General features: G+C 38.9%; 1 protein-coding gene across 5 annotated transcripts in view; it reads left to right on the plus strand.

Annotated features, from left to right (window-relative positions):
* Window positions 1-17,411, plus strand: part of Spin1 (spindlin 1) — a 67,978-nt gene that overhangs the window by 19,016 nt on the left and 31,551 nt on the right. For 3 of the 5 annotated variants that reach the window (XM_076836821.2, XM_076836819.2, XM_076836822.2), the window contains one exon: window positions 10,371-10,580. The exons of 1 other annotated variant lie outside the window; for it this stretch is intronic. In XM_076836821.2, coding sequence (XP_076692936.1) covers window positions 10,529-10,580 — 52 coding nt within the window. In that variant the 5' untranslated portion in view covers window positions 10,371-10,528. Of the gene's footprint in view, window positions 1-8,586; window positions 8,651-10,370; window positions 10,581-17,411 lie in introns of those variants that run through there. One more of the 5 variants, XM_076836823.2, reaches the window with a different exon arrangement.

Below are 17,411 nucleotides of genomic sequence, written 5' to 3' on the forward strand. Positions count from 1 at the left end.
TCCTTATTCCTCTCTTGCACACTCTTTCCTGTTGTTGTTGCCACCTTTTGTCTTTTGTGGGTTTTTTTTTTTTTTTGTGTGGTGCTGGGGGTTGAACCCATTGCCTTGTGCAGGCGAGGTAAGCAGTCTACCAACTGAGCTGTATCCCCAGCCTGGGATTCTTATTGTTTATTTACTTGTTTTTTTTTTCCTCTGAACTTGGAAGTTAAAATGTCTATTTGACTTATCAGAATCTAATATTATTTGGCACTTTCTGTCTCTTCCTGGACACTTAAACTCCATTTATTTTATTTTTACTTTAATGTCATATTTTTGCTGTTTTAAATCTATTTTATTTTAAAACATACATTAATTGTCAGTCAATAGGTACAGTCAATACCTATTTAGATTTACCCACAAATTTTACCCATTTCATTGATCCTCATTCCTGGTTGTAACTTGGTCCTCCATCTTGGAACATTTTCCTTCTGTCTCAAGAACTGTCATAACATCCTTTATATCTTTCACCTGTTGTGTTGAGTTCTTATAGTGAATCAATCCTGAATGTGTATAAATATAAAAAATTCTAAAAATATTAGAAGTTATCTTCCTTTTTGAAAGCTGTGTGTGTGTGTGTGTGTGTGTGTGTGTGTGTAGTATTGGATTGAACCCAGAAGCTTTTAACCCTGAGCCACATTCCCAGCACCCCATCCCACCTTTGAGACAGGGCCTCACTAAATTGCTGAGGCTGGCTTTGAACTTGTGATCTTCCTGCTTCAGCCTCCAGAGCTGCTGGGATTACAGGTGTGTGCCACTGTGCCTGGCTGTTTTTCCTGTTTTTGATTTTCCATGGTTTTACTATCATTTTTCTAGGAGTGTGTGCAGTTTTTTAAAAAATCCTGCTTGGAATGGGTCCACAGAGAACTGCTCTTTCATTAATTTTGAAGGTGTTCTTTTTAAGAGTTTCTGCTATCTCCCTTCTCCACCCCTATTCTGAGAACCCATTTAAACCCTATTAAACATTTTTCAATCTCTTACCCATTCTTGCTTCAATCTGGATATTTTTTGTCTGCTGTCTATTTAGTCACTACTATTCTTTTTTTTTTTTTAAAGTCATTGATTTTTATCATATTAACCTGCTGTTAGTCTTGTCCATTAAATTTGTTGTTGTATTTTTTTTTCCACTTCTGGAATATCTGGTTTTTAATTTTTTTAACCAAAGTTTTCAGTTGTATATCTCTTTGAACATAGTAATTATAGCTATTTTCTTTTTCATTTAATAATTGTGTTTATTAGGGCTGGGGTGAAGTTCAGTGGTAGAGCATGTGTGAGGCCCTGGGATTGATCCTCAGCAATATAAAAAGCAAGCAAGCAAACAAACAATAACAAAAAAATGTACCATTCTCCTAGTATGATTTTTGAAACTCAATCCTGTCAGTCCCGTGGCTTTTTTCTAGTTTTTATTTGTTGTTTCTGCTGGGTTTTATTCGTTTTGTTTATGTGCACATCTAGTAGAGTACATTTTAAATATTATTTGAATAATTTGGGGTCTAGAATCATATTCCCTGGGAAGATTCATGCTTGCTTCTGGCAGGCATTTGAGGGACTGGGAATTCTTTGTCCCTGCAGTTCAGTTGTGGGGATGAAGATGAGTTATGCTTAGAGCCTGGCCTCCTCCCTCTTTCCCCAGCTCCTTAAGGGAGCTGTTCAGGATTCCAACTCAGTGACACAAGTTTCCCAGTGCCTCTCCAGCTGCCCTCCCCTTGGTAGCCCCTGTATTCTAGCCCTCTGTCTCCTAACCTTGCTAAAACTGTCAGTCTCTCAACTGCTCCTTAACACTTGGCAGGTCGTCTCAAGGATGAAAGTGGTTTCAGCTGTAGAACTTCCCGTCCTAGATTTTGCCTCTGTGGTGTTGTACTATCTTTCTTTCAAGTTCTTTGATGTCTTTAAATATGTTTAGTGTATGTGTTCAACTTCTCATCATGGAAGTTTTCATTCATATGTAAGAGTAAAGAGTGCAAAAGAACCTTCTATTTCTTTGGTAAAACTCCAGTAGTCTTTGATAGCTTCTTTGCTTCTGGCATGGCAGGATGTTCCAAGCTCCTGTGACCTAGAATTAGTTTTTTCTGCTAGAAACTCTGGTTCCTAATAGGTTTTGCTAGGGGTATCTTTAAATTTTATTTTTATTATGTGGCTATTAGGATTGCTAGTTTATAATTATCAGGAGTTGGCCATTCTTTTCGATGATACTTGTAGGTGACCTTCACAAACCCATTAAGGACCTGGAGGGATTGTTGTCCCCCGTTGTAGACAGAGGTGGTGCCATGGGCCTTTTGGCCAATCCAGTGAAACCTGTGGATAACTAATTGGAATGTTTTTGAACACGGTGAATTAAGCTACACAGGCTAACAAGGGAAACCAATAATATTTAAAGAATTATAAAAATATTACTGTACTGTGTGATATACTTTAGCTACTTTGGTAACATAAGTGACAAGACAATATATGGGCCATAGCACATAGTTAACATATAGGTACTTCAAATTTTGTTTTTTAAGGGATTAAAAGGAAGGTTTTTGATGTGTATTTGGAAAAGAAATGGATTATGGGGTGGTCTGTAGCTTATTTCCTATTATGTACTGATTACCAAATAAGGGAGTGATAAGGGAGTACAGGAGATGTTTTAGATGTGTGTGTCATTGTAAGTGCAGTTCTTTCTTTTTTTTTTTTTGGTACCTGGGATTGAACCCATGGTGCTTAGAGACAGGGTCTTACTGAGTAGCTTAGGACCTTGGTAAATTGCTGAAGCTGGTTGGCTTTGAACTCCCAATCCTCCTGCCTCAGACTCCAGAATGCACTTAATTAACTGCCCAGTTAGGTCAGACTTCACAGGTTTCTATAAGATTGACCCCATTTCAGACACCAGCTACAAACTTGGGGGGGTTCCCAAGTTACCTTTTGCATACTGATTGGGCTCACTACAAATTTGGAGGTTTCTATAACCCTCCTCAAGTTTGATCATGCACTTAGAAAAAATTATAGAACTTCAGAGAGTACAGTATTTATGATTATAGTTTTTAAATTAGAAAAGGTTACAAAAAGAAATGTGCAGGGCAAGACCTGTGAGGGTCAAATGTGCAATGCTGTTCCCTACTGAGTCAGTTTTTGTTGACTTGCTTCCCCAATGTTGAAGATTAACACCAGGGAAGCAAGCTGAAGCAAGGTCAGAGTAGAAATTAGAAGTTTATTAAAGGACAGCAGATAAGACTTCTCCCGGAGGAAGAAAGGGACCCAAGAGATGGAATCCGTGGAAGTGCAGTTGTCTCTCCATTTTATAGTGATGGAATGTAGGTGGGAAGGCCCGACAGGTGGGACACAGGTGGGCCAAAGAAGTAATCTGGGCACTTCAAGTATGCTGTTCATTAACACTTCTTTGGGATGGGCTATCTTCAAATCTGTTGGTGGCTGTTTCCTGGACTTCATTAACATTCCAGAGAGTTGCTCCACTTTTCCTCAACATGGCCTCCCTTTTAGATTTCACTCAATATTAGACCCATTTACCTAACTACACTGACTACCTAATTTTAAATCTGTCTTCATTTTGACCCTCCTGGACCATCCATGTGTCACTATAGCATGCAAAGTATTGTCAGCCAGAAACGCTCACCTGAGTCTGTGTGTCCATGGTTTTTATTGATGATTCTTTTACATCCCCATGATTGACCGACTCATTGGTCAGAACTTGAACTCAGTCTCTTAACTCCTGGATTGCTTTCATGGGACTCAAAAGCTCCAATCTTCTAATCCCATGGTTGATCTTTCTGGTATGGCCAGAACTTGTGAGTCATCTTGTTAGCAGAGGCTGTCTGGGGGCTCACCTAGAATTACAGACACTTCTGAGTTGTCCTCAGGAAATTTCAACGATTTAGAGGGTACTTCCCAGGAACTGGAACCAAGGCTATTCAGGCTTTTTGTTATACTAGTTATGCTTCCATAGTGGTGGCTAAGGACCAGGCCTAACAGCTACATAGCTGGCTTATGCTATACCTGAGTCCTAATAAGAAGCTGGTTTCTCAATGGTAGTGGCAGGTCTAGTATTTTCAGCCTAGAAATATTTGGTGAATTTGGGATATGTTTTGAGATCTGCAACAGATGCAGTGGGTTGTTCTGTTGTTCATAAAGTTAGAGGTACTGCTAAAGGTATTGCATACCTTCAGGATGGAAATAAGGAAGGAAGAGCCTTATTTCAGAAGGAGGGTAGAAGAAATGTAGAAATCATCTCCCATCATCTGGTCCTTGTAGATTTTGTCCATGCATAAGAGCTTCTTTATTAAAAGTTAGTGTTTAGTTGTTTAGACTGTTTAATGATTTTGTTTTAATGATAGGAGTTTCAGCCTTGCAGACCTTTGGTGTGGTAGCACTTTTTGAGGTCCTTGAATAGCTGAACACTATAATTGTGCTGTTTAGAATTGAGTCCTCCCCCCCACTTTCCTCTTTTCTTGTTTCTTCTAGAGGCACTGAGCTATACCCCCAATCTTTTTTTATTTTGAGACAGGTTTTGGACTTGGACTTTGACTCCTTCTGCTTCAGCCTCCCAAATCTCTGGGATTTCAGGCAGGCACCTGCACACAGCTCCCAGTGGTTTTTTTTTTTTTTTTTTTTTCCTGTTTATAGTTACAAAATTTAAAACCACCGACCCCCTTTCTCTCTCTCTCCTTTTTGGTACTGGAGATTTGACCTAGGGATGCTTTACAACTGAGCTACATCATTAGTCTTTTTTGTTTTTAAATTTGAGATAGGTTCAGAGTTGCTTAGGACCTTTCTAAGTTCCTGAAGCTGGCCTTGTTGAGTTTTGCAATCCTCCTGCCTCAGCCTCCCAAGCTGCTGGGATTACAGGTGTGCACCACTGGACCTGGCTCCTTTTTCTTCTCTCTAAGAGGTGGAATCTTGCTGTGTTACTCATGCTGGGCGTGAACTCCTGGACTCACATGGGTTCTTTTGCTTCAGCCTGCTGAGTAATTATCTTTTTGTGGTGAAAAAAAAATTTTTATAGAAAACTTGAAATAGGCAGTTGAATATCTACATATTCATCCAGATTTAGGAATTACAAATACTTTACCACCTTAACCTGTTTTTCTTATCCACTGGCTATAAAGTTTCAGTGATTTCCTCCCTTGAGTTTAATAATTTGCTGAAATGGCTCACAACTCAGAAAAAGTGTACTTAACTAGATTGCAGGTCTATTAGGAAGGATACAGCTCAAGATGAACAGTTAGAGTTGCATAGGGCAAGCTCTGGAGGAGAGGTCTGGAGCTCCTAAATCTTTTCCAGAAACCTCCATGTGTTCATCCACTTGGATGCTCTCTGAACTGGGGTTTTATGGAGGTCTTCTTAGGCACGGTTGACCACATTACTGACCATTGATGATTGACTCAGTCTCTAGCCCTGCGGGATGGGTGGGGGGAGGGGGGGAGGTTGGACGGTGGTTGATTGCCCTGGGAGTCCCTGAGGCCATTCACGTATCCTTAGGCATCAGTCATTTCTTTAACAACACTGTATTCTAGGATCTTAGGAGCTGTGTGCTAGGCAATGAGAGGAAGACCAAAATGTGTTTTTCTAATGTCACAGATATTTTTCTTTATATCACAGATCAAAGTAAGTGTGTGTGTGTGTGTGTGTGTGTGTGTGTACTGGGGATTGAACTCAGGGGCACTCCACCATTGAGCCATTCCCAACACTATTTTGTGTTGAGACAGGGTCTCACTGAGCTGAGGCTGGCTTTGAACTCATGATCTTCCTGTCTCAGTCTCATGAGCTGCTGGGATTACAGGTGTGTGCCCACGTGCCCAGTTTGTATTCTTACATTGTTCCAAAAGTCCCCTTGTTTCCTTCTCCCACTGCAGTTTTTCCTTCTACTTAAAAGTTTGTTAACCAAGTTCAACTTATAAATTTTAATGAAGTAGAAAGATGCAGAAAATATTGCCAAGATAAGCTTAAATCTGCCATTGAAAAGGGTGCACACTTTAGAATATTAGTAAGTGAAAAATCACATTCCGCACAACAAATTTAAGTTAGGATTAATTTAGATTTGTGTAGATTAACATTTTATTTAATCCTTTTTAAGTAGTTTTGGAAAGAAGAGTAGAGAAAGAGTAGAGTAGAGAAACAGGGTGGTGCCCTGGGATGTCTCTGACTACATTTATTGTAAGCTGCTGAGAATGTTCTAGTGGTTGAGAGAGAAATGCACATGGCAAGGATGAAATTAGGTAAAAACTGACAGGGCTAATTGTACATGGCTCAGGACAGTTCATCTTATTACAGGAGCAAAGGGCACTTTGGTGGTGGGATGGGTGTGTAGTTTGTATGTTTTCTCTCTCCCCCCTCCCCCAGAAGATAGCAAGCTTATCTGGGCAGTATTGCTGAAGGTGCTTTGAGATTACAACTTGATAAATTTGAAGTGAAAGTTTGTATGTTTCTCATCCATATTTAGTTCTTTAGTTGTAAGCATAGCAAAAAGGGAGTTAGGTTGATGCTTTGTACATTATAGTGAAGGAAAAGAAGCAGGGAAATTTAGCACAGCAAGGGAGCAACCACTGTGGTTGTACCATCCCTGAAATCTTAGCCAGCGATAGGTCATTTAGTTCCTGAGGTTCATAATAAGACAATGCAGAAATGATAAAAGTATGAAATGGTTGTGTTAAAATTTAGAAACCAAGAAATAGCTGAAATAAAAGGGTTATTACTAAACTGTTACAGATGTTAGCCAAAATTAAAGGATTGGGCCTACAACAAATTCTCTTGAAATACCAGCGTCAGCGTCATTGCCATATAGCATTTGGAAAAATGTCTTCTAGATCCAAGAAGCCAAGATATTTTATAATGAAAATCCTGGAAGCCAGGTATGGTGATGCATGCCTATAGTCCCAGCAACTCCAGAAGCTGAGGCAGGAGAATCACAGGTTTGAGGCCAGTCTCAGCAACTTAGTGAGGCTCTCTCAAAATAAATAAAAGGGGCTGAGGATGTAGCTCAGTGATGGAGAGCTTGCTTTGGCATGCACGAGGCCCTAGATTTGATCCCACGTACTGTATCCCCCCAAAAAGGATGTGGCTCAGTGGTTAAGTGGGCCTGGGTTCAGGCCCCAGTACCAAAAGAAAGATGATCTGTGAAAAAGAAGTATAAGTTGCTTCATTGGGATTACATTGGCTATAAATAATAATGACAAGATGTGAGCAAAGTCCTGCAATCCCAGGACCATCCGAGTACCTTCCGTAAGGAGAAGGTCTTTGTTGGTTGCTTCTTGGTTGGTTCTACAAGTACAATGCTGCCTTTCCTTGATGGTTGATCTTCAACATAGAGGAAGGGAATGTGGAGAAGGTGCCTCTCCCCCCACACTGTGTTGGTTTAGCCCAAATCTGTCAGTGTAAAATGAACTCTTCTTCCCTCCATCCTCTGGTTTATAACTTAATTTAGAACATCTTAAAATTCTTCTGTCAGTTGCATCAAAGAATTGTTAGAATGGCAATGTTAATGTAAGAAATCTGGAGTGATCAGAGGTGATATTGAGTGTGGGATGCTTGAAATAAAATTTTGGAGGTATTCATAGTTATTGGTGAGAAAAGGTCTGGGTTGTGACTGACTGTGGGAATAGTTGGCTTATGTATGGTAGGGAGTTTCAAGTGATGATGTATAAGAACCCAGGGGAAGGCATTGAAAAGATCATATGTTTGGATGATGGGATTGCCAAGAATTTTGCTTTCTTTTGATAGAAAGGAAATAAACCAGTACCAAAGTCTTCAGTAAAGATGTGCAGATGACCAGGAGACTTAACAAAAAGGGATAGCTGTTAGTACTAGTGTATGGGATGTGTTTCTAAATGGAGGTTTTGGGTTGGAGAACAGTATGCAGTGAGAGATACAAGCAGATGCCTTTGGAGGGAGCTGTGAATGGGGAAGGTCTCTGATAGTAGGCAGCACTTTGCTGAAGGTGGTCTTTGCCTTCTGGAGAGGTGTGGGCAGGCACACAGAAGAGGGAGATAAATCTAATTGGATATGGCACCACGGGAAAGAGTTAAATGAAGAAAGCTCAAGCTGAATAAGGTAAATGAGCCATGTGAGAGTTTGTGTGTGTCCTGAGCCTAAGCAACTCCATTTTAAAACCCCAGTTTGAAACCTGCAGTCTCACCAGGCATTCCTAATGGGCCCTCCAGTATGGCCCTCAGGCACAAACAAGTCACTTCTTCTCACTCTGGTAAACTCAGTGTGAATCCTCTGGCATGTTGTCTTCCCCTTGATAAAGGGGGAAAGGCGAAAAGATCAGGGTGGGACCACCAGACCAGATATTTTGACCTCAGGGTAAATGACATCACTGAGACACTCAGGTGGCAGCTGATAACAATTGGAAGGGGGGTCAAAAGCTCCAAAATTTGGTATAAATAGTGGAGCAAATGAAGAGACATTCAGCCAGATGATACTGATGCCCCCCACGCCCCCACGCTGAGAGGACCCAGACTGACATCCTAATACTTTTCATTGTTTGTCTGATCCTCTGCATTTTCCTCACTGCTGTCATCTTGAGAGCTGCAACTTCTCCTATAACTCTCTCCTCAGCTGGCCATCAGCTTCACCCCAGGAGAAGCCTGCCTTGGTTCCTGACCTGATCACCATGGTCTGAGTGAGTGTGCATCTGCTGGACTTAGAGCCTAAGGCTTGAGACTTTTGGTCTGGCACTTGAATTTAGCATGCTGAGGGAATGTCTGTCATAAGCCTGTCAAGATTGAGTGTGTTTTCAGTGCTTAGAATTAATCTAGAATAGTTTGCTGTGAATTGATTGTGTCTATTGCAGTGCCTAGCATTAAGGATTGTCATTTTCTTAAGAATTTATAGAGTGAAATTGTATTGAGTGATTTGAGTGAATAAAGCATTGAGAAAGGAAGAAGTGTAGACATTGTTTATTTCTCCCCCTCGGCTGCATAAGTCGTACCTTTTGCCATCACGATAGTGAAGCAGGTGGGTAGGCTAGTGGGGGAAGGTAGGTAACCTGCCAGTTGTCCTGGTATCTTTCATCATAGGCCTGGTTTCTTTAGTTGGGTAGGATGGGAGGCGACTGGGTATAGCTTCCCAGAGATACTATCTGAAGCACTGGAGAGTTTGCTTAAGCCTCAACACTGAGAGGCATTACCTACAGAATAGGTGCTATTCTTGTGCTTTTCTCAGTACTTTATATTGCTGTTACATACACACACACACACACACACACACACACACACTCAATTTATTTTGCTTATTTGTTTGTTGTTTCCCCGTCTACCCTAAGCTTCCAACAATAGGCACCCTGAACATTTTTGGAAGAAATTAGTTATGAAATCATTGATTTTTTTTTTAACTCTGTCTTCCTTGAATAATATAAAAGGTTTTTGTAATTAGATTTTATTTATTATTTTTGAGATGGTTTTGCAATGTCAGCCAGGCTGGCCTTGAACTACTGGGTTCAGTGATAGTTTCCTGAGATGTGGGACTACAGGCTGCTCCGCCCGCCACTCCTGCATAGTGGAGAATTTCTACCTTAAAAGTTAGACTGCCTTCTCCTTCCTTCATCAGACATCTTAATTATTTTAATGATTTGGTTATGTTTTAGTCTTTTAGATGATTAAGTTTTCCCTTCATTTCTTTAAATTGGTCATAAATTGTAGACATAAAGACTAAAACATAAGAACCAAGCATCATAAGTGAAATTTATGGTGGATTTTTTTATGCTCTCTGAGAATATATATGGAAGTATATACTGTGGACTGTACATTCCTGGAATTAGATTTGTTTAAATGATAAAGCTGTTTGCATAAAATGACTTAACACTTGCATGGGTGAAGAGTTTCCGGACCCTTCCTCTGGTTTCTGGAAACTTGGGAGGAGAAGCGGGAAAGTGAAATTTTGTTGGCCAGAATCCTTTCTCCTGTCCAGGGCCACTGGTCTACTCATTTTCTACCAACTGTGCCTCTTTCAGTGACCACACATCCCTGTTGCTCTCCCCATTGTCTCCTTCATCATGTCCTACCAGGAAGATGGGCCATGCCAATCTAAACTTTCCCAGCATTCACTCTTTTCTACCAGCCAAATGCATTAGGATAGTGAGGAAGTATGTCACTTGACTTGAGTAACTACATTTGGGTCTTGGGATTATCCTAGTCTTTGTCTTAATGGAAAAATTGCCTTGTTTTTGCCCTTCTACTTTGTCCTGTGCTAGGAACTCAGGTCTTAGGAATCAAAATTCATTTTTTGGGGGGAAAAGTGCATTTTTAGTTAAAAGATTTAAATTTCAGGTTGTATTTTAATGGCTCACTAGGCATTTTGCTGCTTTGATTGCTCTAGTAATTAACTATTTCACTATTTTACAGAGCACTTGTGATTCCTCACATTTTTGCTGAGCTTATAAAAGAGACACTTGGATGGTGGATTAACAAGAAAACTGACATTTTGTGGAAACTTTCCAATTGGAGAATATTGAATTTTCACCCTAGTCTAGCAGCTCTGCTGCTCACATAAATACAGATGAATGAAGACCCCATTCGGAAAGACACCTGGCCAGCGGTCCAGAGCTGATGCAGGTAAGCATTGCAGCTCTGCGCATATTCTAGTGTAATACACTTTTAAAGACAGATATGAAATCGAGGAGTACTTTCACATAATACCTAGTGGTTTGCTGCTCTTGAAGCATGGTGATTTCCAGTATTTTATACACATATACACATGTGAAAAACCAGCTTTAGATTCTTGACAGGAAGGGATTTCACTAAATATGTGTTTAATAGGATTACATTAAAACCTTGGAGATATTGTTCAAAGAAGGTGATAAGGCCTTAGATGAGCATTGTATTTAATGAAGTTAGGATTTTGAACAGATTTAAAAAGAAAGCTTTTTAGTGTGCTTATTTGAAGGAAGTATACTGGTATGAAAATGAAATGAATATTTAATAGTAATTATCAATTTTTGTGGCACAGAGCTAGTACAACAGAAGTTTGGATCTTGCTTGTTTTTTTTTTTTTTTTTTTTTTGGATCTGAGATTGAACCCAGGGGTGCTGAGCCACTGAGCCACATCCCCAGCCCTTTTTTGTATTTTATTTAGAGGCAGGGTGCCTTCCTGAGTTGCTGAGGCTGGCTTTGAATTTGTGATCCTCCTGTCTCAGCCTCCTGAGCCGCTTGGATTACAGATGTGAGTCACCATCCCTGGCCCTTGCTTGGTTTTCACACCCCCCCACCCCCCGCCAAACAAAAATAAAATTGTGTAGAACTATGCTATAAATTAGGTAAATGATACTTTCTTTAGCTTAATTGGCTCTGACTTTTTGGTATCTCTGCTGATCACATAGTCTTAGAAAACTGAGCTGACTTCCCAACCTGCTGCCTCCAGGTGTGTTATTTTAATTCTACAACCTTGAAGACTGGTGTGCTTTTTAACTCAATTTTCTGGTATGTCTGTTAACCCCATAAGACTGAGTACTAGCTTGACTGGGATTTAGATTTTTAAGTGCCCCTTATTACCTTTTTTAATTTTAGCACCCCTTTTAAAAGCTAACATTGATTTCAGTGTTCAATATTGTTTTGAAATATTTATTTAGAATACTGATGACTGACCTGTAAGTCATCTGAGACTTTTTTTTTTTTTTGGTGGTGCTGTAGATTGAACCCAGGATTGCTCTACCACTGAGCTACATCCCTAATTTTTTTTTTTTTTTTTTTAGGCAGGGCATCCCTAAGTTGCTAAGGCTGTCCTGGGACATGGGATCTTCACCTTAGCTCTCCCAGCTACTGGGATCACAGGCATATGCCATTATGCCTGACCATCTGAGAGCTTTTAGAGTCCCAGTTTTCTCTTACTTGCTGTATAAACACTCAGCCTTAGGTTTCTCATCTAAAATATGAGGCTGTTACTGTAGCTGTTTAGGTTAAGAACTAAATGAGATATTGTGTGTCAAGTGTTTCCCTAGGTGCCTGGCACATTTAGTAATAGTAGTAGTATTGATCATTACTGTTTAGAATAAAATATTTTTATTTCATTAAGTGAAAAAAACTGCTCTCAAGATTTTATTGGCCAGTGAGTATAGCCTCCCAGTTCTCTATTTGAAATAATGACTTATTTCCCATAGTTCTTTTACATATACCATTCCAAAATCTAACTTAAAACAACAACAACAAAATTCCTCTTAGGTTGAAGGCTGGCTGATCATAGTGATGTGTAGATGTGTATAGTGGTAGGAGTGATTTGATTGTTTTTCTTTTTAAATAAAGTGGGAAGTTAATCCTAATAAGTATTTTGATTTCTCTCTTTTTTTTTTCAGTATTTCCTATAGCATAGGGCCAAAGAGTTTCTACTTGACCCATTAAGATATTTTATCATGAGAGAGCATGAATGGGGTTATTTCTTCCTTTTTTCACTGTGAGGTTAAGGAGATAAAGTGTACGTGGGAAGGGAACAAAGTGCTTACCCCTCATTCTCTCTATAGAGACAGTATAACACAGCATCTCTGGTCACTAGCATGTGGAATGGTGGGGTTTCTCTCCACCAGTAACCAAGCAGTTTTGCAGCAGACACCAGCTGAGTATCCTCCACTTAATTCAGTGCTGATAGGTACTATCTGAATATTGTGTCAGAACTGGCTATAAATTTGCTTTTCCATGATCCCATTTGCTAGAGTAGCTCATAGAACTCAGGAAAATGCTTAAGTTTACTTGTTTACTATGAGAGATATTAACAAAGGAAACAGATGAGCTAGATGCATGCACTATCAAGGGTGCACCACCCTACCAGAACCTCCAGGTGATAGTTGGGAGGCTTTCCTGAACACACTCCTGTTCGGTTTTTATGAAGGCATGGTTATTACATCACTTACTGCTGGTGATCCAAGTAACCCTTTCCTCTGCTGGGAAGGTAGAAGGTAGGGCTGAAAGTTTAGTCCTTAGTGTGTTTTCAGTGGCTAGCTCCCATTCTGAAGCTAGGGACCCCCAGCCACCAGGCAACTCCTCAGACATAAAAAAGACACATTACGTGATCCCTGTTCTAGGAGTTATGTATCTGGGGGTAGCGAGCAGAGACCAGATAGATATTTCAAAATGGCATAGTACTATACTGTTTCGAAAAGAATGCTGACCTCTTGATCAGTATTATTGATAATATAAGTTTTATTCATTCTTCCCCTTGACAGAGAAATGCTATGCTGCTTTTAAATCCCTCTATCAATTACTGATATGGCCATGTGCAAAAAGATTCATCCTAAAAGAGGCTAATTCATCTCAAATAACATTCCATAATTGGTATGGTGACCCTTATGCCCTTCAGCAGGGCCCAACTAAAAGGCTTGTAACAAAATGCAGAAGGTATTGCATAGGTAACATTTTTAACGCATTGGTTTTTACATTTTAAAATTTGCAAATAAATATATACAAAGTTCTCTTGATCTACCAGTATTAAATGTTTTGTATTGGCTTCTGGTGAGTAATTTGGCTCTTTAACATAACTTCTTCTTATACTAACCCCCTAGTAGTAGTTTGATTATGTAGATATTGAATATTGAGCCAAGTAATGCACTGTAATTTCTTTTCTTTCTTTCTTTTTTTTTTTTTTTTGGTACAACCTTCCCCTCCCCCCTTGGGATTTTGATTGCTTTTCTAAACTCTGAATATGATTTCCTGCACAGTCAAATGTGATGATTCATTTGTGTTTTTTAGAACCTTTTTCATTTTTGCGGTGGTTGCGTGGAGGTTGTACTGGGGGTTGAACTAAGGGCCTCTAGACCACTGAGCCACATCTCCAGCCTTATTTTGTATTTTATTTAGAGATAGGGTCTCACTGAGTTGCTTAGAACATCACTTTTGCTGAGGCTGACTTTAAACTCTTGATCTTCCTTCCTCAGCCTCCTGAACTGCTGGAATTGCAGGTGTACACCGCCATACCCGGCCCTTTTATTCTTTTATGTTTTTTTTTTTTTTTTTCTGTAGACCTGATGTGGAATTGCCAAATTAGGAATTTTCTTCTTCTTTTTAAAAAATATTTATTTTTTAGTTGTAGGTGGACGCAGTACCTTTCTTTTATTTTTATGTGGTGCTGAGGATCGAACTCAGTGCCTCATGCATGCTAGCTAGCTGAGTGCTGTACTCGGAGCCACAACCCAACCTCAGAAATTTTTTCTTTTATGCTGAAATCTCATTGTTTCCTAGATGCTATGTTTTCCCTTTTTTGATGTGTCTTCTTTCTGGGCACAAAGCATGTTTATCTTAAGAATTGTCAAGAGTAGACAGTGAATGAATAGATTGTTAAAAGTTACGAATGGCATTTGTGGTGATTCGTTCATATTTTCTGCTATTGTATGTGTTTGAAATTGTCTATAGTAACATTTTTCAAAAATGCTCTTAGAATATTAGTTTTTGAGACTTCACATTGGCATTGTCTTTCTTCAGTTGTTATGCTCAATACTTTGGGTAAAAGTCTGGGTTGGATGTACTTTTCAGTTAGAATCTTCAAAGCATTGCTGTATTGTCTTTGGGGTTCTATTTGTTTTTTTAGGAATGTTGGGTGTCATTTTTATTTCTTATCATTTGTATGTGTATAGTTACTATCTTCCTGTACTGGAAACTTAGAAAATTTCCCTTTTATGTGTTGTGAAATTTATGGTGATATATGTAAGTGTTGTTTCAGGTTTTCAGGCTGTAGATTCATACTATAATTGTGGAATTTTGTTTCTTTTATCTTCTAATTTTTTTCTCTTTGGGATACATGCTGTGTGGATGTCAGATCTTTTACGTTGACTCTTTTTTCCTTTTCCATTAATTTCATCTTATCCTTCTAAGGGTGGTTATTGACTTTTATTTTCCAATCTTTTTCTTTTAATCTCAAGCATCATTTTAAATACGCAAGAGCTCTTTTTAAATTTTCATACTTATTTTTTTCATAGATGTATATAGCTTACATTTTTTGTAGCTATAAATTACATTTTTAAAGTCTTTCTGGAATAAGCTGTACTATTTAATAGTTTCTTTGTTTGTCTTGCTTTTAGCTTTTGTGTTTGGCCTGGAGATTTTCCTTAAGTCTTTTATGGTCTTATACTGATTCTTTAGCAAGCCACTAAGTTGTTGGGTGGGCTGCTGTGTGGGAGTGGTGACCCTTGTGGCTTGGTAGGCTTCACTTAAATTATTGGGAACTTCATGGATCTGTATTTATGGGTGTTTTGAATAGAGATAGAATTTCAGATTTTCTACATTTCAGATTTCCTGATTTCTCCCTTAAAATTTCAGTCATACTCCTGTAACACTTTTTTAAAACTACCCGTGACCTCTGCCTGTCACACAAAGCTGAGCTTATATATAGTAAATTGACTGAAAACAGGAGGGAGCGTATGGTCTTGACTTTCAAAAAAGGAATAGTGGTTGCAGGGAAGATTGAGTCATAGGTTTGAAGTTGTCAGGGTTGGTGTGGATGGGGATTGGTTAGAATTTCTAGTCTGAATGAGTTGCTGAATTAGGCCTTGGTCTCTATCATTGGAACATCTGAGTCTATACAAAGTTCAATTAAACAGTTTTGTCTTATTTTGGAACATGTACGTGAATGAGCCTCTGTTAAAACAGTTTCAGGTGTATGTTGTTTCTGATGTGCCTAATTGTTTAGTACAGTTCAATTCTTTTTTTGTGGTACTGAGGATTGAACCCAGGGCGTCACACATGCTACCTGAGTCCTCTATCAATGAGCTGTATCTCCAGCCACAGTTTAACTTTTTGACTAATAGAAGAGCTAGCTCATCTTGTTCTTCATTCTGCAGATGGATATAAGGACGCTACCTAATAAAGGAGTTTTTTTTCCCCTGAAAGCCAGTGATTCTCAGGAGATGATAGAATGCCATTTTTTAGTGACAGACTGATACCAGTGCCCAGTTAGTATATATGTGCTTTCTACTCTTCCATTACTTGTTTTCCTTCTTAAACAATTTGTATTGGGGTTTACTCAAAAGCATTATATGGAGATCTTCCACATTACTTTTTACAACTGAACAGCACCCCATTGTATGGAGGTCCCATATTAGTTTATTCAGTAACCACTAGTACTGAACATTCGAGGTTTCTGCTCTCTGCTATTGCAAATAGTAGCTGCGGTGAATAGTATTGTGCATATGTCTTGCCAGTGTGTCACTGGATAAATTTCTGGAGGTAGAATTTTTGAAAATTTCCCCATTTCATTTGTTTATTTTTATGTGGTACAAAAGGTCAAACCCAGTGCCTCATACATGCCAGGCAAGTGCTTTGCCACTGAGTACTTCCCTAGCATGGAGGTAGAATTGAGTCAAAAAGTGTACATATAATTTTGATATACTCACCAGAATCCCTTCTATGGAGTCTGTAGCATTTTGCATTTCTCCTAGCAATATGGAAACATTTCTTTCATTGTGTGGCAGATGTTATCAGATATTGGATGTTTGTAAGAAATGGTGTTTTAGTGCTGTTTCATGTGCGGAATAACTTGTAAGGGCCTGTTTGGCTTTCCTTTTTCTATTCTCTTTTTATGCTATTGTTATTATTCTGTTGTCTGTGAATGGATAATTTACCATCATCTTTTTGAGTCAGGTACATAAAGAGATTTCTTCCCTGAATCTTTAATCTCTTGCTCCCATCTATATGGATGGCCATATCAAACACATCATGCTGAAACCTCTCCTCTGTATTTGGAGGTAGAATTTTTCCCGCTCCTGGGATTCTGTATGTTTATGTTCTTTTGTCTTTTTAAACTGAAGCCTATCTTCCAGTAACTAACAAAGAAAATAATATGTTAGATGGAAATTTTAGTCCTGTGTGTGGAAATGTCTCCGGGATTCAAAATAATTTTGCCTCAAGTTTGAAAGTACCACTTACTCTTTTTATTCTAATATAATGTTGATGACAGAAAAGTAAGTGTAGAGTAATGCTTTTTTGAAAAGCATTTTTTGAAATAGTGTATAGAGGACCTATGATGATGCCTCATTTCTAAAGAATTTTAATAGCAGTTTTTAGTTCACAGCAAAATGGAGTGGAAAGCACAGAGAGTTCCTGTATCTCCCTTGCCCTCACAGGTATAGGCTTCCCATCAACATTGTATTCACAGTGACCCATTTATGATAATTTATGAACTGATATTTAACATCCAGAGTTCACAGGCTTACATTCGACTTCACTTTTTTTTTTTTTTGCTACTCAGGATTGAACCCAGGGGCGCTCAACTATTGAACCACATCTGCAGCCCCCCCCCCCTTTTTTTAATTGGTTGTTCAAAACATTACAAAGCTCATGACATATCATCTTCCATACATTTGATTCAAGTGGGTTATGAACTCCCATTTTTTACCCCAAATACAAATTGCAGAATCCTTAAAAAACAAATGCCAAATGTCTTCTTTGATATAAAGAGAGCAACTAAGA

Source organism: Callospermophilus lateralis, chromosome 17, assembly GCF_048772815.1.
Source record: "Callospermophilus lateralis isolate mCalLat2 chromosome 17, mCalLat2.hap1, whole genome shotgun sequence".
Taxonomy (NCBI): domain Eukaryota; kingdom Metazoa; phylum Chordata; class Mammalia; order Rodentia; family Sciuridae; genus Callospermophilus; species Callospermophilus lateralis.